Source organism: Aotus nancymaae, unplaced genomic scaffold (assembly GCF_030222135.1).
Source record: "Aotus nancymaae isolate 86718 unplaced genomic scaffold, 86718_ANA_hifiasm-v0.15.2.pri h1tg000057l, whole genome shotgun sequence".
Lineage (NCBI taxonomy): Eukaryota > Metazoa > Chordata > Mammalia > Primates > Aotidae > Aotus > Aotus nancymaae.
The window spans coordinates 42764259-42788607 of NW_026988471.1; the positions used below are offsets into that span (position 1 = coordinate 42764259).

Below are 24349 nucleotides of genomic sequence, written 5' to 3' on the forward strand. Positions count from 1 at the left end.
TACATACTTGTTTTAGAAACCACAAAGTTAAGAACTGATCCCTTTGATCCCTTCCCACAAAACCCCACTCTATAAAGTATCAACAGCCTTGAAGTACTCTTGATACAAATACTAGGAAATTTTAAAAAATCTGATTATGTGATTTGCCCTATACTACCAATTATACTTTTAAAAGCATAAATTTTCATAAGATTCATTTAGATAAAAATGAAATTATGTATTGTGATTTATCCCTTATTTCCAAAACCTTCCATTCATAAGTAATAATAAATTTTACATAAGCAGAGAAATGGTGCAACTGATTTTCTATTAGTCAGTGGGCTAAAGAGACTACTCCCAGTTTTATAAATGAATACAGCTTAAATGGCTAAGAATATTTTCCTTAGGAAATATTTTTAAAAAAAAAAAAAGCAAAGTTAGCTTTATAGCTCAACAATTTTACACCTCTGCTCCATTAAATCAAATTTTTAATTAAAACAGCATCTTTTACTTATATTTTCCCTCTTACAAGATAATTTTATATTTTATCTAAGTCATATTTACCAGATTTGCTAGATTAAAATAGTTCTGAAACAATTTCCATCATTAGGAAGAAGCTTTAAAACAAAAAGTGAACAGACAGATGTACAAATTTGTTCACTTAAACATGTTCATACAGATCCATACCTGGCACCTTCAATATCTCCCATATTACAATAAGAAGCAATCAACCTCTGGTATGTCACCTGTCAATGAAACAGGCCAGTTAATTTTAAATACTTTTTTTTCTGGGTAAATAAAAAAATAGTGGCTGTGAAAATAAATATTCACAATAGCAACTACCTACTCGATTTGGTTGAATGTTTGCTTCCTCCATTTTTGCCAGGAAATCAGTTTGTGAGAATTTATATTCATTTTGAAGATAGACTTTAAGTAAAGCATTATAATGACTCACATCATATACAGCACCTACAAATGAAATTTAAAATGAATTTTTAGAAAAGCATTGAAAATCCTATGCTTTATCATGACTGAAATCAAGTGGACCTAAATTTAACAAACAAAAAGATAAAACTATCACTTTAGCATTTCACCCATCTATCTTAGCACTCAGAATTATCTATATATTCTGTCAAACAGAGCAAGTTAAGCATATAAGACAGTAATTACTGAATTACTGTATAGTTACAAGTAACTGCCTACTCAGATATTAAAAGGCCTCTTACTTACGAAGCACATTATCTTCCTGTTAGAAAATCCCGACAATACCCCTATATTTAAAAGTGACTAAGATTTTTCTACATAAAGTAGTCTTCACGTTACAGACACACTGTGACAAATGGATTGTGACTGCAGTTCTTTTGCACAGTAAGACTTTGTAGGGCAATTCTGCTTATTGACTAACTAGGCCACTTAAAGCCTTCATTTGAAGGATGCATTCCATTTTCAGCTGATGAACATGATCTATGGTCTGCTTTTGTTAGTTATCTATATTCCAATGGCCTTTGTTTTCTTTGTATCCCTACTGCTTAGGGTCACATCAAATAAGGTTACCACACAGCCTTATTCTACTCAGTCATGACATGATGGTCCTTATATCAATTTTGTGGTTAACATGTCTCATTACATTTTCATGAATTAAATTTCACATCTTCATTCAACTCCTGTGACCATACAGGCCTATGGTCAGTATCTGGGGTCAGACTATGAGATTCTAGGCAGCAGAGGCCTGTCACAATAAATTAATACATGTTTTTATCTTAACAGATATGTTCCTTTCATACTTAACTATGTTTCAGGCACTATGCTAAGTGTTCTACATATAGCGGCTCACTTAAACTTCACAACAACTTTGAGACACTTAGCATGCCCATCTTACAGACAGCTCAGCTCTGTCAACATCTCATTCTGTAATTTTGGACAAGTTACTTAAGCTAAAAGATCTCTTAACAGTAACACACTGTCATCTTTCTACGGAGGTATTAATGTTATTATTGGTGTGTAATGCTCTTTTCTGTTTTAGAATGGAACCTTTTCTGCGTGTATTTCTCCAAGTTCAATGACTTACTGGCATACAGAAATTTCTAATTTTTAGAGATTTAATACTTCATCTTCACTTTACTCCTTTTATACTTATAAAATGCTTTTCCGTTCTGAAATTCAAAATTTATCTATAGATTTTTAAACTAAAAAAAAAAAAATCAACTTATCAAAATGTATTCTAGATGTACTCAAAACTGTGAAGAAAGAATCTGTCTTTATCCTATAGCTTTTTTTACATAGGTCCTACACGGTTTTTTGAAGGACAGTCCTAAATATTTTATTTATTTGTGGCTATACTTTATTGGATTATTTTAACCATTTTCTTTTATAACTAGAAAAGGTATGGATTCTCAAACATTTAGTTAAGTCCAGTTAATTACTGTGAGCTGATTTTCTGGGATTTTATAGATTAAACAATCACATCATCTATAAATAATTTCTTATACTGTTTCACATCTTATTTCATTGCATTATACATGATCATTGTTGGTTTTAGATTTTTAACACATTAAAGAAGCATCCTTTAAAACTTTAAGATTTTTTAAAATCAGGAATGAACATTAAATCTTATTGACTGATCTTTCATCAAATTTTCTGAATATGTACTATGTTACATGGCTTAAAATTAAAAAGGTAGAGTAAAACCTGTATCCAGTGTTTATCATCCTTCCAGAAATATTTTAACATTGTATACACATGCACATGTATAAACACATTTGTTCAAAATGGTATGATACTATACATACGGTCTACACCTTAATATTTATTTATACTCTGGAGAACACCCCCATTGGTATATAAAGACCTTCTTCATTTCTTAAAACAGTTACACAGTAATCTATTTTATAGGCACTCCATAATTTATTTATTTATTTTTTTTTTTTGAGACGGAGTTTCGCTCTTGTTACCCAGGCTGGAGGGCAATGGCGCGATCTCGGCTCACTGCAACCTCCGCCTCCTGGGTTCAGGCAATTCTCCTGCCTCAGCCTCCTGAGTAGCTGGGATTACAGGCACGCGCCACCATGCCCAGCTAATTTTTTGTATTTTTAGTAGAGACGGGGTTTCACCATGTTGACCAGGATGGTCTCTATCTCTTGACCTCATGATCCACCCGCCTCGGCCTCCCAAAGTGCTGGGATTACAGGCGCGAGCGCGAGCCATTGCGCCGGGCCAGCACTCCTTAATTTACATAATCTCTTAGATAGGAGTATTTGAATTGGTTCCAATTTCTTACTGCAACAAACAAGCCACAATGAAGAATATCCTTTTGTATATGTGAGTATCTGTAAATTTGAACAAATGGAACTGCTTAGTCAAATGGTATGTACATTTATAACTTTGACAAACCATTATTTTGTTCTTTTTCTTTTTTAACTTACCATACTTTTAAGTAATACTTGTTATGAAAAATTATTTATTGTTAATGCCCCTAGATGTCACTATACCTCACCAAATAAATATTACTACTAAAAAATTATGAATCAAGTAGCCCTTTCATAAAACTGAATTACAGCATTTATGTAAAGAAACACTGTTTTGCAAAAAGAAAAAATATCTACACCTTTTATAAACATCATATATTTAAACAATCATACCCAATTCCTGAAGTTTGTCCCATATCCTATGAGCAAATTCTGTTCTCTCTTCAAGCTTTACTTCAGGCAACAGAGAACCACAGCTACGTAGTAGAAGCAAGGCGTGATTACTACCTGGGCCACCTACAGAAAAAAACGTTAATGGATAACATTTAACACAGTAGCAATATCATATAGATAAATAGCAAAATTTAAACAGAAATCTATAAATATTCAAAAATCTTCTGGCCCAAATTGAGAGTATCCATAAATTAGAAAATTCTATCCTAATGCACAATGTTACTAAACTACAAGTCAATCTTTTAATGTTATATAATCTGCAAGACTGTATCAAATACAAAAATGCAAAGAATCTTATAGGCAGTGCTTGCTACAATTCAAAGGCTAAAATTCTCAGTATCTTATGAAAATAGTATGAAGCAGTGTAATTAACACCCATGAATAGAAAAGTTAGGTCCATAATCAATTACAATATAAGCTTACTTCTCCCTATGTCTATAAGCTTTATCCACATATCCCTGAAAGCTGACTTTAAACAAAGCAAAAATAAACCACTTACAGTATGATTCCATTTATATGAAATATCTAGAGCAGGCAAATCTACAGGGACAGAAAATATACTAGCTGTTGCCTAGGGCTGGAAGGGATGAGGAGTTGGGGAATTTCTTTTTGGGGTGATGAAAATGTTCCAAAATTGATTGTAGTGATGGTTGAAAGAGTAAGTCAGAGAGAGAATGTGACACAGGTCTTTAAATGTACATAACTATAGTAATAATTGATTCTTCTTTGGTATCTCTCACCGTCAGATTTTATATCGAGGCTTCTGAATGTGTCTGAAATCCATGAATGGGCTTTAGGAAGCTAGTAAATCCTCTTAAACTGCATGCAAAATTATGCATGTGTTTGCACAAGGCTTTTGGGGGTTGGGGCTGGGAGTGAAGCACCTATAGCTTCCATTAGGCATTAGTGACCCCAACAGATTTTTAGTAGCTAAGTGAAAAATGAAAGGAAAATAATAGAAATCTGTCATATGTAATCATCTTACAGAAACCTGACACTCTACAACAGAAAATAATTTACTACTAAAAGTGACTCCATAAACTTGGAAAAGCAAAAAGACAATTCGTATTTGCTGATTTGAAATAAACATCTAGGACAGGAGCGGTGGCTCACGCCTATAATCCCAGCACTTTGGGAGGCCAAGGCAGGTAGATAACGAGGTCTGGAGTTCCAAACCAGCCTGGCCAACATGATGAAATCCCATCTCTACTAAAAATACAAAAATTAGCTGGGTGTGGTGGTGCGCACCTGAAGTCCCAGCTACTCAGGAGGCTGAGGCACAAGAATCACTTGAACCCAGGAGGCAGAGGTTGCAGTGAGCTAAGATTGCACCACTGCACTCCAGCCTGGGCGACAGCAATACTCCGTCTCAAAAGAAAAAAGAAAAAAAGCAGCATCTAAAAATGTTTTTGTTACTCCAAACTTTGCCCAGATGAGTTGACAAGATAGAAATCACAATCATAACCCATAAATGGCAATCAACAGAATATAAAAAAGAAAATTTAAAGTATCAAATAATGTACTCTGAATGAGCTTACCCTCAAACAAGTATTTATTTAAGCTGATGCAAAAGTAATTGCAGCCATTACATTCAATGGCAAAAACTGCAATTACTTTTACACCAACCTAATATTTAAAACTTTCTTTTTTTCTAAAGACAGAGTCTCTGTCACCCAGGCTGGGGTGCAGTGGTGCAATCTTAGCTCACTGCAACCTCTGCCTCCTGGGTTCAAGTGATTCTTGTGCCTCAGCCTCCCGAGTAGCTGGGACTACAAGCACATGCCACCATGCCTGGCTAATTTTTGAATTTTGCTAGAGATGGGGTTTTACCATGTTGGCCAGGCTGGCCTCGAATTCTTGTCCTCAAGCGATCTACCTGCTTCCCAAAGTGCTGGGATTACAAGCGTGAGCCACTGTGCCCAGCCAAAAATCAACTTTTTGAACAGAAAATTTTGAAATACCTGAGCTGCATGTGTTTTCAAAGACTTTTTGTAGAAGTGTCTTTGGAATGCGGCCAGTTCTTCTAACAGAATTATCTAGTCTCATTAGCGCCCAATCAAACTGACTGGTAATTCTTCTGTAAGAAAAAGTGGACTCCTCTTGAATATCTTTTTCTTCGGCAGCAATGACATATAGCCTGGCTGGCCCCAGTAGTCCTCTAAAAAATGAAAATATAATAGTCAGTTGCTATCTATTTAGGTCATTTTTTGAACAAAACTTACACAAATTTTAAAATTAGTTATTAAACACCTAAAATCACAGTACAATACCAAAAAACAGAGGTATGAACTAATAGGAAAGTTTTAGCTTTTGCTTTAGATAAAATCACATATACACATAAATTATATGCATAGTAAATCTCCTGAATAATTGAGAGCATCTTGATAATCTTGAACATGGAATTATTTCAAATGAGATGGAAATATGGTATTTTAAGTGTTTTTTAAATCTCTCTTAACCAAAACCAGGCAATGAAAGACAATGATGCAGTTTATGCTGCAATGCTCTTCTCACCTCTGTAAATAAGACAAGAGATCTAAAATATATCCAAAATTTTTATAACTACCTTTAAGTGTTCTAGGTATAAGCTTACTATGAATTTAAAAGAAGACCAACGTCCAAGTTAAAATATGTTTTTTTTTCCCCCAAAGGATTATTTAAGCCCAAATAATTTCTAATCTGTCTAAATAAAGTTGAAACATTTTATAGTGATAATGTTCTCAATTCTTATCTGCTGTGCAACTGTCAAAATGTTAGCTGAATTATTTCCCAATTATTTAAAACAACTGCTACCAAAAATAAAACTAGGTTTCTAGGTTAAACATCATTAATTGTAAGGAAGCCAGAAGGGAAAGAAAAATGATTACAAATTAGGCACAGTCAGAATAGTACATTATGTGTTAATAAAGAGCAAGCAATCTTTAAACCATTCAATATTTTAATAATGGAATCTAATACGCAAGCCAAATGCTAACAAGAAATCTGAGGCATTCTAGGTACCATTTTTTTAAATAAACACAATTTTTTTGGGGGTAAGCAGTGACTGACTAGGAAAAAACACAATTTTTTAGAGTATTTTTAGGTTTATAGAAAAATTGTGCATTAAATAGAGTTCTCATATACTTTCTTCTCTAGTCTATTCTAGGTAAGAATATAAGCTGTACCTGATTTTAAAATATCCGGTAAAAAATAATTCTTATGTGTGAAGGAAACCCTGTTATCAATCTGAGTTGAATTTAAAAATACTTTCTCTGCATTTAAACATCGCTTTTAAAAAACAATTTCTAATTCTCAGAGGTTTACACATTTATTCCAAATATCTTAGTGATAGCAGCCATTAAATATAACTATTATACACTAAGTATATAATCACTAAGTATAATATAATCACATTTTTTGGACATGTGCACATTTTTATCACAATGGTGACTTTAAAAATAAAACTGTTCCATTTCTATCCTATGTTATTAATCTGAAAAACAAGTCGAAAATTGAATGATCGAGTATGTGATACTTTACTAAAGGCAGCTATACTAGAGGTTTCACCTCAAAAGTTATATAGAATACAGAGGCTGTAACTGATACTAGATTAGAAATTCTACCACTGTGATCTGGGAGAAATCATGACTCTGACCGTTAGTGATTCCACCATCTAGATAGAAAATAATGGAAAAAATCAGGATACTGATTAAATGAAACAATGTCTTATCTTTGTAAGACCAATGATCAGCACATTGTAGATGGCTAATTGACTCAAGTTTGTTAAATGAGCTGAATTAACCTACAAACCACAGAAGATACACTCTTACACATAATATTTCCCCCTTCCTTCCAAAAGGCATTTATTTAGTTGCTATATCAGTTGTTACTAAACCATTCCCTTAATGTCTGGCAAGCACAAAGTGACATTATTTTAAATCCTAGGACAATGTGTCAAGTTTGGAGGAGTATGCAATAATATTGTTCAACAACAAAAGCTGATTAATAACAGAAATTTCAAAATTGTGAAGTCTGTTTGCCAACATTTTTTTACACAATGCAAATCTGGTAAATTGTTAAACAGCAAAAATTAAACTTCTGCTACAGGATGCTTTTTAAATGTAAGAGGAGACAAACTCAAAATTCAGGCAGAAAACAGATGTTTATAAACCAGCATATCATTCTGAACATCTTAAGCAAATTTTTCTCATAAACATGTCTTTAATGCAGCCGAGTCTTCTTCACGTAAGTGTGCTTGGCTGTAGTGAAGTAGAAACATGAATCTATTATAAAATAAACTGGGGGAGGAAGAATTACATATTTAACCAAGGAATTCTTCACTCTTCAGTTATATGGTTCAGAACTTACTCACTCTAATAGATCCTGGAAATAAGAGTTTCACAGCCTGGAGTAATGGGTATGTTTTGACAGAAAGGAAAGGACAAAACAAGTCCAGGGGTGAAGCAGGTCCCTGCAAGAACCCACTTCAGGCTTGCACAAGCTAGAGCACACTGCCTCCGAATGCTAAGGACCAAAATTGACATAACCACATAAGGAGAAATTACTGTATCATCTCATGCAAGTATCATACTGGCTCCTTTACACTTCTTAAACATCTCAGGTTCCTTCCACAGACTCTGATACCTACCACCAATATTCAGGTTACCCATAAATGTTTTCTCATAAAATCTGGCATTTAAAGTTATTCTTCTCAGTTTTTTTTTTATTCTTTAATAGAAATGATCTTATAGTTGAATGTCCATTAAAATATATATATATATAAGGATCAAATTATCCTACTAAGCAGGCTTCCACAGGAACCTCCTCCCCACTTTTAAGCCTGTACCATTTAAAAAAAAAATTTTTTTTTTTTTTTTGAGACGGAGTTTCACTCTGTCGCCAGGCTGGAGATGGCAGTGGCGCAATCTCAGCTCCCAGGTTCAAGCGATTCTCCTGCCTCAGCCTCCGGAGCAGCTAGGACTACAGGCACACAGACTCATGCCCAGCTAATTTTTGTATTTTTAGTAGAGATGAAGTTTCACAGGTTGGCCACGATGGTCTCGATCTCTTGACCTCGTGATCCACCCGCCTCTGTCTCCCAGAGTGTTGGGATTACAGGTGTAAGCCACCATGCTTGACAAAAAACAGAATTTTTTAGATAAGCAGAGACTGACTAAAAAAAAAATCCACAACTTCAGAGTATTTTTAGGTTTATAGAAAATTATACAGAAAGAAGAGTTCCCATATACTTTCTTCCCCCTCCAGTTTCCCCTAATAAAACATTTTGCTTTAGTGTGGTATATTTGTTACAAATGACGAACCAATGTTGATACATTATCCAACAACCAAGCTCCATAATTTACAATGGGTTCACTCTGTGTGTATACATGTTTTGACAAACATAAGACATGTATCCACTTTTACAGTATCATACAAAATAATTTTACTGCCTTAAAAAGGCCCCGTGCTCTATCTATTCATTCCTTCCACCCTCCTTCCGAACCCCTGGCAACCAATGATTTTCACCTGTCTCTAGTTTTGTCTTTTCTAGAATGTCATATGGTTGTATCATACAGCACTCTGCCTGCCATTTCAGACTGGCTTCTTTCACCTAGCAATATACATTTATGGTTCCTCCATTTCTTTTCACAGCATGATGGTGCACTTCTTTTCACTGTTGAATAATGTTCTTTTGTACAGATATACGTGATCTATTTACCCATTTGCTTACTAAAGGACATCCTGGTTGCTTCCAATTTTTGACAATTGTGAATATAATTGTGACAAAGCTGCTATAAGTGTTTGTATGCAGGTTTTGGTATCGACATAAATTTTGAACTCATTTGGGTAAATACCTAATGGTAAGCCTGCTTAGCTTTGTAACAAACTACTAAACTATCTTCCAAAATAGGTATACCATTTTGCATTCCTACTAGCAACAAATCAGAGTTCCTGTTGTCCTACACCCTTTCCAGCATTTGGGGTTTTCAATGTTTTGCTGGATTGTTGCCATTCTGATAGTGGTATCTCGTTGTTGTTTTAATTTATATTTCTCTAATGACATAAGCTGTTGAACATCTTTTCGTATGCTTATTTGCCAACCATGTCCTTTCTGGCGAAGTATTTTCTGCCCATTTTTATTTATTTCATTTTGAGATGGAGTCTTTCTCTGTCACCCAGGCTGGATGGCAATGGCACAATCTCAGCTCACTGCAACCTCTGCCCCCCTGGGTTAAAGCAACTCTCGTGCCTCAGCCTCCTGAGTAGCTGGGATTATAGGCACACACCACCATGCCCAGCTAATTTTTACATTTTTAGTAGAGACAGGGTTTTACCATGTGGGCCAGGCTGGTCTCAAACTCTTGACCTCAAGCGATCTGCCTACCTTGGCCTCCCAAAGTGCTGCTCTTCTTCCCACTTTTTTCTGTTCTTCACTGGTATTATGAGTCAGTTTAGTGTCACTTTAGAGCTATCGGAGTTTAAAGGGAGATACAGGTAGAAGATAGAGATACAGGCAGAAGACAGAAGAGGCACTGTTAATGGCTAATGTTTACCACATGTTTAATCCATGCTGGGTATGAGAAAATTACAACTTACAAATGAGAAAACTGAAGCAACCTGCCTAAAGTCATCACAGTAAAAGCTAATGACAGGGCCAGGGTTTGTGCTCAGACGGTCTCATTCTGAAATGAACTCAACGTGGCAGAAAGGCATCGAAGAAACTAATCTGGCTGCAATGGTGGCGGGGAGGTTCACACTGGAAAACGGTAAAAATTAAACCTAGACAGTGAGAGTGAAACTAGATAATGGAAAGTCTCCAATGGCAGATAAATGAGGGATCTGGATTTTAAGACATACCTGTACAAAACCAGTTTTCATTATGCTGCTCTCTCAACTTATTTTATTGCACTATAATGTAGAAAATGAGGAACTCAAATTTATCTCCTATGTTTTCCCCAATCCCTAATCTAACTATTCCACTTTAGTTTTATTTAGCCTGTCGATACGCTGGATCATGTGGATTGATTTTCACATGCTGAACCAGCTTTGCACAGCTGGAATAAACCCCACTTGATCATGGTGCATAATTATTTTTATGTACTGCTGGAGCCTCCTGAGTTTTAATGCATCAAAAATTCAAAAAGATAAGGCCTCCTTTTCTTTTTCTTTTTTTTTTTTTTTTGAGACGGAGTTTTGCTCGTTACCCAGGCTAGAGTGCAATGGCGCAATCTCGGCTCACCGCAACCTCCGCCTCCTGGGTTCAGGCAATTCTCCTGCCTGAGCCTCTTGAGTAGCTGGGAAGGCCTCCTTTTCAAATGGCTGGTATTCTCTTCAAATTTCTCCATTGCAACCAACTATACCACTAATACATTGTTGCCTCAAACTCAAAATCTTAGACTAATTATTTTAGTGTGCAAACTCTCAGCCTTTATATCCCCTCTGTTGAGTGCTAAAATGTCTGAGGCTCTTGTTGAACTCAGAACACATGGATTTCTGCAACAAACCTTTAGCTTCTCAGGCCTCAGCCTCTCTTCATACAACTGCCAGATCAATCATCCTTGATCATTCTTCATGTCATTCTCCCTTTAAAATCCAATTATTGTTCTTTATCACATCAAATCTGTTCTTCCACTTACGAATTCAAAAAATATTTATTAAATGCTTTCTATGTATAAGGCACTGGCTAGGATCTTCTTATCTAATGGATAAAGCTAATAATTAGACTTTCAAAAAATACCAATTATTGTAAATGCTATTAAGAAAAGAAACATGGAGCTGGACGTGATGGCTCACGCCTGTAATCCCAGCACTCTGGGAGGCCGAGGCAGGTATATCACTTGAGACCAGCCTGGCCAACATAGTGAAACCCCACCTCTACTAAAAATACAAAAATTAGCTAGGCGTGGTGACAGGTGTCTGTAATCCCAGTAACTGAGAAGGCTGAGGCAGGGAAATCGCTTGAACTCAGGAGGCAGAGGCTGCAGTGAGCCAAGATTGCGCCACAGCACTCCAGCCTAGGAGACAGAGAGAGACTGTCTCAAAAAAAAAAAAAAGAAAAGAAAAGAAGGAAACAAGGGACCATGATAAAAGATTAACAGCAGGGTTCTACTTCAGATATGCTCAAGGAAGGTGACACTAAATTTTTTTGGCTAAGGATGAAAAGGAACAGCCACACAGATAAAAGGGGAGGAGTATTCAAAGTGAAGGTAAAACAGTCAACGGGTCAAGTAAATGAGCAACAGATGGCATCAAGGATGAGGTTAAACAGGAACGGCTGGGCTAGATCATGAAGGATTCTGAAGGTAAGGAGTAGAGATGTTATTCCAGGTATAGATTTTATTACAAATACAGAACCCTATTGAAGGTTTTGATAAGAATGTGGTATGTTCACCCCTCGAACATATCTGAAGTAGAACCCTGCTGTTAGTCTTTTATCATGGTCCCTTGTTTCTTTTTTTTTTGAGACAGTCTCTCTCTGTCTCCTAGGCTGGAGTGCAGTGGCATGATCTTGGCTCACCACAACCTCTACATCCTGAGTTCAAGCAGGAGTTATGGCATGGATCTATTTCTCTTTCAAAAAACATCAATCTAGCTGCTGTGTGAAGCAGTGAGAACTAAAATACAGATGCCACTTAGAAAGCTGGTGCATAGTCCAGGTAGGATGCACTGAAGCTTACACCTGACTGGGCAATGGAGATGGAAAAGAAATATGTATCGCCAAGGCCTCCACCAGATTTTTTTTTTTTTTTTTTTTGAGACAGAGTTTCACTCTTGTTAGCCAGGCTGGAGTGCAATGGCGCGATCTCGGCTCACTGCAACCTCCGCCTCCTGGGTTCAGGCAATTCTCCTGCCTCAGCCTCCTGAGTAGCTGGGACTTCAGGCACGTGCCACCATACCCAGCTAATTTTTTTTGTATTTTTAGTAGAGACGGGGTTTCACCATGTTGACCGGGATGGTCTCGATCTCTTGACCTCATGATCCACCTGCCTCGGCCTCCCAAAGTGCTGGGATTACAGGCGTGGGCCACCGCGCCCGGCCGGCTTCCACCAGATTTAACCACAAATTCTAGGCAACAAGTCACACTAGTGCAATTTGTTAACTCTCATTTCCATGTAATGAAAAAAAATTCACATGAAAGTACCTTAAAGAGGCTTACTTAACCCTCTGTATATCTCCTACCTGACTATGTTATCAGTTTTATAGTAAACACTTGGTAAGTGCAATCTCAGAGACACAAACGGAAGCCTCCATGGCACAGCAGAAATCCCAGCACTTTGGGAGGCCAAGGCGGGTGAATCATTTGAGGTCAGGAGCTCCAGACCAGCCTGGCCATCAAGGCGAAACCCCATCTCTACTAAAAATACAAAAAAGTTAGCTGGACGTTGTGGTACACACCTGTAGTCCCAGCTACTTGGGAGGCTGAGGCAGGAGAACTGTTTGAACCCAGGAGGCGGAGGCTGCCATGAGCCAAGACTGTCTCTGCACTCCAGCCTTGGCAACAGAGTGAGACTGTCTTAAAAACAAAAACAAAAACCTGGGGGCCTGGGAGAGAGGGATGGGGGGTGGGGGCGTGGGAATGGAATGGGCTTAAGTCCCACACACCGGCCAGGGTTCAGGCCCTGCCATATGTAGGATGTAGCAACTCTCTCTAAGGCTGAAATTTTGAAATCTGATGGATAACAGTATTTACCTCACAAAAATATTCCAAAGATTATGTGAGATAATGTGGTATTTCCCAAAATATTGCACTCGGCCAGGCAAGCTGATTTTAGACAGCATTTAGACAAACATTTTCCATCTCAGTAGTTATATTTTATTTTAATAAAAATATCATAACGAGCTTTTTATTTTCCTAACATTTTTGCTTAAGACAAAATTAAGTTATAAAAATGTCAGTTTAAATCTAAAACCAATGTAAACAAAGATATTAAATATAAATAATAGTTCAGGAAGTACTCAAATTTGACAAAAAATCTAGGCAGTACACAGATGCCCAAAGTTTGGGCAACACTGAGAAAGTGTACATAAAGGATTTGCCAAAGTAAGCTTAACAAATATTAACTAAGTATTTACTGCCACTTTTCCTTCTCTTTTAAACGTATTAGCAAAAAGCATAGGACTTGTTCTAAAAGGCCTATTCAATTCTAAGCTGTGATACTTAATAGCTAGCTATGTGACTCTGGGAAAGGCACTTGGTCTTTCTAAGGATCAATTTCAACTGAAAAAATATATATATGTAAGACTTCTAACAAAGCACTGCTAAATAAATAATGGCTGTCTTATTATAGAACGTGCTCAATAAATGCCTCTGTGTTTTTAAAATATCTAAATATCTTTCCTTTTTTGGGGGGGACAGGGTTTAGTCTCATTCTGTCATCTGGGCTGGAGTGCAGTGGTACAATCACCGCTCACTGCAGCTTTGAACTCCTGGGCTCAAGCAATCCTCCCACCCCAGCCTCAGCTCTCAAGTAGCTAGGACTAAAGTGGATACCACCATGACTGGCTAATTTCTTTTTTTTTTTTTAAGATGGGGTTTCACCATGTTGGTCAGGCTGGTTTTGAACATCTGACCTCAGGTGATCTGCCCACCTTGGCCTCCAGAGTGCTTGGATTACGGGCGTGAGCCACCACACCCGGGTTTTTTTTTTTTTGTTTTTTGTTTTGGTAGAGCTAGGGGTCTCACTACGTTGCCAGGGACAGTCTCAAACTCCTGGTTTCAAGTGATCCTCCTGCCTGAGACTCTCAAAGTGCCGAAATTACTGGGCCTGGCCTTAAAAAAAATATTTTATAAAGCTAAGTCACAATGAACTTTCCCCCTTTAAGAAATCAATTCTCCAAAAGGTTTTGACAAATTTAGCTGCCCCAGTTTTATGCTTCATGGTAAATCACAGAATTTTAGACTGAAAAAACTACTAGCCACCCTTCTAAACTTGGTAACAGCCTCCTGGCCTGAAATACCAATCCATTTCTTTCCACCTATCCAGATTTTCCTTATATCTCAGGCTACTCCAGTCAAAAGGGATGTTTTCTTTGTCTCATCTATGGTATGAAGTGATGCAAAGTCAGTTAACCAGATTGGGACGTATGATATGACATGGAGAAAGACACTCTTCAGAATCTATGAAGATCCCTTCCAGATATATTCTGAGATCTTACATGTTTACTTACCTGTGCAAATCTTTAAATCCCAAGTTTATAATATATCATGTACTGTCTTTTATAAAGTTTCTGTCCGTAAGTAATCCCTTCACCATCTAAAACACAACCGTCTGGACCTTATTCTGCACCCAATGGAAACTACCATAGTGCTTAACTGTAAACAGGAAAATGACAAGATCAAATATGCAGTATGTAAAACACTTGTAACATATGTTACAACATATGTCAAACATTTCAGAAATGGAAATCATAGTATCTGGAGTTGAATGCCAACTTGAGGTCCCGAATAAACTATCCTTCTAAGCCTGTTTCCTAATTTGTAATAGCCCATGGAAGTTGAAACATTTGCATGACGTATGTTTACAAACACAATTTGAAAATAATAAAAAGAGCTACTTATTCTAAAGGTACCATTGTTTACCCTCATCTCCAAATCTACTCTTCTTAATTCTGCTAACACTCTCACCAATTTTCTGTTCTCTTTCTTTTAGGAAAAGAATATTTTCTTCAGTTCTGCACTACCTCGCTGAAGCCCTATTACCCCTAATTTGCAATACCAATGTTGTTCCATCCTCACGTTCCATTTATCCTATAATCTACATAAACTTTGTCAAAATCTGTATTTAAAATCCTCCATTAGCTTCCAGTCACCAACTAACCTACCTTCTAACCAATCTTGGTAGCTTCAAGAAATCAACTGGCCTTCGCAGTATCAACTTCCACCACACCCCACACAGCCACACAGGATAAATGGCCCCAAGTCTCTTCACGCTCTTCTCTATTTTTGGAACATTATGAATAGCCATTACCATGTGTTCTCTAAAACGCAAATGTCCCCCGCCACAAAACAAATGTGACTGCTCTTCTCTTTGAAATACCACAATACTACATTCTTCTCTTACGGACAGCACATGTCTAATAGCTGTACATGTGCCTGTCTAGCCTTGTGATTCATAAATCTATACTCTATATACTGTATTGAAGAAGCTGAATCTTACAGATTTCACAACTCCAAAGGACCCATCTGGTTCTTTTGTTTTTTTAATTGAGATGGAGTCTTGCTCCACAGCCCAGGCTGGAGTGCAATGACGTGATCTCGGCTCACTGCAACCTCCGCCTCCCAGGTTCGAGCGATTCTTCTGCCTCAGCCTCCCAAGCAGCTGGGATTACAGACATGTGCCATCACGCCTGGCTAATTTACACACACACACACACACACACACATATACATACATACATATACTTTTTTTTTTTAAAGTAGAGACAGGGTTTCACCATGTTGGCCAGGCTGGTCTCAAACTCCTGACCTCAAGTGATCCACCCGCCTCAGCCTCCCAAAGTACTGGGATTACAGGCGTGTGCCATAGTGCCTGGCTGAACCCATCAGATTCTTAACATTTGAAGAAGCTTTTTCTAAAGTGAGAGTTTTCTAAAAGTTTTCTTCCAACTTTAGAAATAAAAAATCACACCATCCCATCGAAGAACAATACGTGATTTTCACCTTTAGGCCAATCATTAGTCTAGTTCTACTTCCAAACAGATTTAGCTCAAAGCTTACCTATCCTCTGAAGTACACAAGTATTATGCTAAAAACTATCCCACAAAGAATATATTAGAAGCCCTGATCAAGAAATGCAAGGAAAATATATGTGAGAAAGCAAGAGTATTTATCTCCTCACAGAGAATAGAGTAAGAGCTGGTTGGTTTTGTTTGTTTTTTGCAGAAAGTGAATTTATTTAGGTAGAGAAAGAGAAAAAAAGGAGAAGAAGAGAAAGAACTTCCACACAAGAGAGAGACAGTGTGTGGAAGTGGATCCAAACATGGAGTCCCAAGCTGGTTTTTAAGAAAGCAACTATTTGAAAAAAACAAAGTACTGAAATGGGAAAATGAAGAGCAAAACTACAGAATACAAAGGAAAAGTGTATACTTCTTGGTGCTACAATTTTGAAAACAGATTACCAATGTCTAATAATTTCACTAATACTCATTTGTCCTCTGATAGGACACTGCTGGAAATCAAGCTTAGGGTGAATTCGTGTAGATGCACTGCACCGCATGAATGGGTTAAGTATTCCTTCACCTGCAGTTTACCATATTCCTTCTTCAACGTCTAAGATTTTTACTGATTAACTCAACAAACATTTGACAACTATATGCCACAAAGTTAAACACTAGGGAAAGCAAAAAGAGTAAGACACAGTATCTGCCTTCAAGGAACTTATAGCCAGCTCCAGAGTGTTGGTGAGTACACTCGTTAATAGTGTTAATGGGTGCTTTTGTGATACAAGGTCTAAGAGGAGGCACAAGAAAGAAGCAGTCAAATGGGAGAAGCAGTCATGTAAGGTTCAACAGAGATGGGGGACTCCTGACTAAGGGGGAAGGGGAGAACATCCCAAGAGTCAACATCACACTCAAAGACAAGGAAATAAATATACAACATGGCCCATCAAAGCCTTGCAGATCCATGGACAAGCACTAGACCTACAAAATCAGAATCTGCATTTTAACGGAGAGCCCCAGGCAATCATGCTCACTAGAGTTTGAGCCACCCTGCTGTAGAGCACTTCAAAGTAGTAGTCAGGTATGGCTAGAATACAGGATGCCATGGTAGGGAACTCACAAGAGGTGAGGCTCCAGAGGCAACTCCAGCTCATAAAGCACCTGTGCTAAAGAGTCTAGATCTCAAAGATGTCTGATCACTAGCAGCTCGGGATTGTAGCTCCCAGAGAAAGTGCACAAAATGAGAGGATGCCACACTTTCAGACGAACCGGAAGATTCCCATGGACTGGAAGATTCCCAGTGGAGGAGCCCCACAGGTTGCCAGGGCAACTCTTGTGGCCGGCGTCGCGGTTTTGCCGGCACCCCGGCACGGCGGTTCTTGGTACAGAGTAAACAGGACTGGGTCCCCTTTTGGTTGACGTTTGGATCTCCGGGAAGGCAGAGTCACCCATTTACCTGATTGAAGAAGGGACTCAAGAGGGAAGCCAGACCGGAGATTCCCGGGCAGAAAGGCACCATGAATCATAATGCCGCTGTTTTGGCCGGCGCAGTGGGTTGCTCAGATTTTGGTGCTGGGAATCAACAAGTTGGACGTTCACTCAGAGACCTAATTTGAAAGTAGGCAATTACAAAGACGACAGGTGGATGAACTCACAATGATGGGAAGAAACCCGTGTAAAAAGGCTGAGAATACCCAAGATCAGAATGCCTCTCCTTCTACAGGGGATCACAGTTCCTCATCAACAAGAGGACAAGGCCTGATGGAGAACGAGTGCGTTCCAATAACAGATTTAGGCTTCAGAAAGTGGATAATAAGGAACTTTAGTGAGCTAAAAGAACGTGTTCTAGCCCAATGTAAAAAAACTAAGAACTTTGAAAAAAGGTTTGATGAAATGCTAACGAGAATTGACAACTTAGAGAAGAATATAAGTGAATTAATGGAACTGAAGAACACAATACGAGAACTTCGCAAAGTATGCACAGGTTTTAACAGTCGAATTGATCAAGCAGAAGAAAGGATATCAGAGGTCGAAGACCAACTTAATGAAATGAAACGAGAAGACAAGATTAGAGAAGAAAGAGTTGTTAAAAACAGAATGAGCAAAGTCTCCAAGAAATACGGGACTATGTGAAAAGACCTAATTTACGATTGATAGGTATACCTGAATGTCATGAAGAGAATGAATCCAAGCTGGAAAATATTCTTCAGGACATTATTCAGGAAAACTTTCCTAATCTAGTAAGGCAGGACAATACTCAACTCCAGCTGATCCAGAGAACACCACAAAGATATTCCTCAAGTAGAACAACTCCAAGACACATAATCACTAGATTCACTAGGGTTGAAATAAAGGAGAAAATTCTAAGGGCAGCTAGAGAGAAAGGTCACGCTACCCATAAAGAGAAGCCTATCAGACTCTCAGCAGACCTCTCACCAGAAACCCTACAAACTAGAAGAGAGTGGGGGTCAATATTCAATATCCTCAAAGAAAAGAATTTCAACCCAGAATCTCATATCCCGCCAAACTAAGCTTCATAAGCGAAGGAAAAAGAAACTTTTTTGCGAACAAGCAAGCACTCAGATTTCATCACCACCAAGCCTGCTTTACAAGAGCTTCTGAAAGAAGCACTACAAACAGAAAGGAACAACCAGTATCAGTCATCCCAAAAATTTACCAAAACATAAAGAGTATCTCTATAATGAAGAATCTACATCAACTAATAGGCAAAATAGCCAGCTAGCATTAAATGACAATATTGAACTCACAAATAATATTAATTCTAAAGTTAAATGGATAAAATGCCCCAATCAAAGACACAGACAGGTAAATTGAATAAAATGTCAAAACCCATCGGTACGCTGTATCCAGATCTATTTTACAAGCAACGACATACAAAGACTCAAAGGGATGGAGGAAGATTCACCAATTAAATGGAGAGCAAAAAAAAAGAAAAACAGGAGTTGTAACTTTCATCTCTCACAAAATAGACTTTAATAGTAACAAAGACTAAAAGAAACAAAGAAGGACATTACATAACGGTAAAAGGATCAATGCAACAACAGGAGTTAATGATTATAAATATATATGCACCCAATAAAGGAGCACCCAGATACATAAGACAAGTTCTTAATGACTTATAAAGAGACCTGAACTCCCGCACAATAATAGTGGGAGATTTTGACACCACATTGTTAATATTTGACGGATCAACGACACAGAAAATTAATAGGGACATCTATGATTTAAACTTAGACCTGGAATAAGTAAACTTAGTGAATATTTATAGAATTCTCCACCCCACGTCCACAGAACATACATTTTTCTCAGTATCATATTACACCTATTTTGAAAGTGACTACATAATTGGAAGTACATCACTCTTCAGCATTTGCATAGCATTTCACAGACTTAAATGAAATATTGGTTGGCTGTTTGTTATTTTCTTCCCGTATTCCTTCCTGTCTCCGTTGTTAAGCACAATTATCGGCATAAAAGAGGTTTTTAATGCCTTTTTTTAGATTGCATTCCAGCCCAGGCAATACAGCAAGAATCCTGTTCTCTCTCTCCCTTTTTCTTTTTCTTTCTCTCATTAAAAAAAAAAGAAGCAGGGTATTTCATTTTCCCCTTTAATTATCATTTGAATGTTTGTTGGCCATTTACAGTTCTTTAACAAATTGCTTTCTCAGGTTTATTGCCTATTTGCAATGGGAGTGTTCCTCATTTTCTTGTTATATGTGGTATGTGGGCATTCGTCGTCATATATGGCATATATTTCTCTCAAAGTTGTTGTTACAATTTTAATTTTGTTCTTTTTTTATGTACAGATATTTTATACTTTTCAATCTGGTCTATTATCTTTTTATTTGTGTTTTTTTCATCATTTTCATGCTTAGAAACCCTTTTTTAATCCCAAAGCCAAATCTATCTTTATTTTCTTATAGCTATCTTATAGTTGTTTTATAGTTAATTTTTAAAACAATTATAGAATATGCTTATTTTAGAAATATCAATCCAGTGTTCTTATTACTCTGCTGAAAATCCACTGGTGTCTTCCCATTGCGTGGAGGATGAAAGCCAAACGTAGCAGCTTGGTGTATCAGCTCTTTGGAACCTGGCCTTTCTTAAAAAAAAAAAAAAAAAAGAGTAGATCTCATTCTGGACCCAACGGGAGCCACCACAATGCTTAAGTGTAAATAGGAAAATGACATGACCAAATTACCAGGGAGACTAGGGAATGATGATGAGGTTGGAGGAAAAGGGGTGCATTCCAAATAAAGCAGATCGAATAGAGCTTAATCATTTGTGCAATCAATAAATGGGGGGGTGAAGGGAGTAAGAGATGAATGGGAAACATGCAGATACCCTAGGATCTTTCTGGAAGGCAGGCAGAAACAGCAACATTCACAAAAACAGGGAGGGAACACAAGAGGAACAGATGTGAGAAGACAGAATCCAATTTGAGATGTGTTGGCTTTGAAGTGCCTATAGCTCAAGCAGGTGGGTGTGTCTAGTAGACGGTCCATATCTGGAAGAAACATCATCAGATAGGCAAGTAATGCCCTAAAAAACAGAAAAGGTCACAAAAGAGAATGAAAATATTGAGAAAACACAGAAGGACCACAGGTAAAACTACTAAGAACATCAGCATTTAATAGGCGAACAAGAAAGAGGAACGAAGCCAACGAGACAAATCCTGAAGAGAAGAGAATCTAGAAAAATGGTGTCCTCAATACCAAGAAAAGGGTCTCATGACAAGGAAAATGGCAGAGAGAGTAACATGTCAGAAGTCAAGGCTTAAAAAGTGGATTTGTTAATTAAGAGGTCCTTTGAAAAACTTAAAAAACATACATCTTACACATACATTAATCATTAGAAGGATAGCTATCAATGAATGGCTCTCTGGCTGATGGAATTAAGGACGATTTTTAGTTTATTGGTCCCCCCCAGGTTTTGCAACTGTTCCTCGAGGCACTTTGAGGAATAATCTTTGCAACGTTCCACAAGGCACTTTTGAAATATGTTTCAAAATTATTTGAAACATTATTTCAAAAGTACAATTAAAAAAATCAATAAATAAGATAATAACTGTGTGTGACTGCAGTGGTAGGAAAGTGAATGAAAAGTGAGAAAATCAAAGAGACTGAGAAGTATGGACAGAGAAGAGAGACTGAGAAGCTTCTAGAGTAAACAGAATTTCAGGAAAGGTTCTGTGTTTCAGGTGGGCAAGATCTGGGCATGCTTACAGGCTGTGGTGCAGGAGACTATACAGAGTGTTCAAGTCCAGGAGAGAGAGGAAACAATTACTTCTTTATTGCCTGCTATCACCTGAGAACACAGTGGTGAACAAGACAAAGTCCTGCTCTCTTGTAGCCTACTTTCTACTAAGGAAAAGAAAAGAAAAAAAAAAAAAAAAACAGAAGTAAGTAATGATACAGACAAGTGAGGTGTGCCACGAATAAATCTACAATACAAAAGGGCATGTTTTGGACTGAGTGTTGAGGTAGAGCTTCCCTGAAGAGACATTTGAGATCTGAATGACAAGAAACCAACTTTACAAAGATAAGGGGGAAATGCCTTTACAGATAATGAAAATGAGAAACAGGCAGGTTAGTAAGATGTCTGAGATTATGCAACAAGTAAACAGAACCTAGGTCTGATGAAAACCTAGACCAATGTTCCCTTTCTACCGTGTTCTCACTTTATTCAGTTCTCCTGAAATCCAACAGTGAAGATAAAAGAGAATGTGGACCTTCCCCTGGCCTCACAGGAATGCTAAGGACTAGAAAAAGAAGAGTAAAGGGCACAACTTTCTCAAAAGAAACTCTGAAAGCCAAGAGATGTATGTAGGTCTGTGCTGAGAGAGATGATTTCTGAAAGTTAACTGTTCAAGCCTAGTAAGAAAACATAGGCAGGCTCCAAATTACAAGTAGGCTACATTCCAAAGATTCTAACTACATTGTCAAGAAATCATAAATCATTTTCTCCACGTAATTTTACGGCGAGATTAGGTGTTCAGGCTGGTCCATGAAGGTCCACATAACCGGAGTTGTTATGACTACTGCAGTAACCAACAAAACACTTACTACCCATCAGGCCCTACTAAGTGCTTAATACAGATAATTCTGCAATATTCCTAACACTATTACTACTCCTATTTTATAGCTAAGGAAATTGAGGCCTGGAGATGTTAAGTAACTTGTTTAATGGCATAATGATGATAAATTGAGGATAAAATGCAGATAAATCTGGAGTAGGCTGCAGTCCAGGCCCTGCCTACCCCAGATCCCTGGCTCTCAGTCCTTATACTAGCTCTCAAAGTACATTAATGTCTAAGCATCAGTCTTTCAAAATCATCTTTTTTCCAATGCTAAAACCTCAGCACCTATCTCCTCTTCTCTGGCGGTCAGAATATAATAATAACCAAATCAACACTTTCATCAACTTTTCTTATCCCCTCGACTACAGAAGTCTATACCAAACCTATCTGATAAACCTCAAACCACGAGAGCATGTATTCGCACATCTTACACCCACTGAGAGTTTAACTTGCTTTTGCATCCCCAGATGCCAACAGAGTGCCCTGCACGTGCTCATTCACTCATTCGAAGACACTTACAGGATGGGCACGGTGGCTCACATCTGTAATTCCAACACTTTGGGAGGTTGAGGCGGGAGGATGACTTGAGGTCAGGAGTTTGAGACCAGCATGGCCAACATGGTGAAACCCAGTCTCTATTAAAAGTACAAAAATTAGCCGGCATGGTGGTGCGCAGCTACTCAGGAGGCTGAAGCAGGAGAATCGCTCGAACCCGGGAGGCAGAGGTTGCAGTGAGCCGACATCGCGCCATTGCACTCCAGCCTGGGCAACAGAACGAGACTCCGTCTCAAAACAAATAAAGACACAAATCCTACCATGACAGTTCCCAACTCGTACAACACCTTCGTAAATACTGAAGGAAAATTCCATTAAAGAAAACGCAGGCAAAAGCCCAAACTGATCATAATCAAACGTCCAGCTTTAAGCCATCCGTACGTAGCTCGCCCAAACTCCCAACCTACTCACCGCCGCCCTCTCCCTCGCAAGAAGGTAAGTCTATCAATACCTAAATGCTAGGTGGTTACTGATCACCAACAGTGACCCCACCTAGGACACCACCAAAGCAGGCCAAGGGTAAGAAGACCACCAGACGATTCCCCAAAGCAGTCTCCAAAGTCCCCCTCATTTTCGTTGGCCGTGGGTACCCCGAGGACAGTAAGACCCAGGCTGAAGTGGCGAGGGCAGGATTCAAGCCGGAAGCAAGCCATGCCAGCAGCCATGACCTTCTGAAGGCGCTTAACCCTGTCACCAGAAAACACCTGGTGGGGAGTGTGGTGCGAAGTCCGGGGAGGCTCGGTCCTGGGGCGGCGAGGAGGGTCGTAAGCACAGGCGGGACCCGGTCCCTGCCAGCGCCCATGACCCCAGGGTATCCCTGCGCCCCAGCCTGGCTGGAGGAAGGGCCAGGGCACTCACCCGGCCACAGGCTTGGCGCGAGCGGCAGGCAGATAGGAGACGACGTGGGGCCGGCCTGGGCCGCCCGCAAGGAGGCGCAGGGAGAGAGTGAGGCGCTGGGCCGCCCCGGCACGCAGCAGCCAGCGCGCGGGTCTCAGCAAGGCTGCCATGGCTCTATCGTCCCCGCCGTGGGAAGCACGTTCCACCAGGACAGGAGGAGCATGTGACCGCGGGGTCGCCCGGCGTGGCAGAGACCAACCGCCGGGCGTGCCAAATGTGGGGGGAGCCAGGGATCGTTTTAGGTTGGAAGATGGAAAACTGCACTTCTCGGAGAAGACGGGACCCCATATGATAGTCAGATGAATGATGTTGCTTGTTTCATTATCTAAGCGTTTCTCTTCCGTCTTCTATCTCCGATCTGGTCATCGTATTTATTCGCCGCACCCCTGTACTCCTCTGTTGGTAGAGTCGAAAGAGGTCAACTCCTCCCAGATTGGCGCAGAGGCTTACGGGAGGCCAACTGGTACAAACACCGAGAAAC

General features: G+C 38.8%; 1 protein-coding gene across 1 annotated transcript in view; it reads right to left on the minus strand.

The window, feature by feature from the left end:
• Positions 1–23978, minus strand: part of LRPPRC (leucine rich pentatricopeptide repeat containing) — a 114288-nt gene extending 90310 nt beyond the window's left edge. The window contains exons 1-5 of the mRNA XM_012450601.3: positions 23830–23978; positions 5639–5835; positions 3618–3740; positions 827–948; positions 667–725 (exon numbers count right to left, since the gene is read on the minus strand). Coding sequence (XP_012306024.2) covers positions 667–725; positions 827–948; positions 3618–3740; positions 5639–5835; positions 23830–23978 — 650 coding nt within the window. The remainder of the gene's footprint in view (positions 1–666; positions 726–826; positions 949–3617; positions 3741–5638; positions 5836–23829) is intronic.
• Positions 23979–24349: the final 371 nt, after the last annotated feature.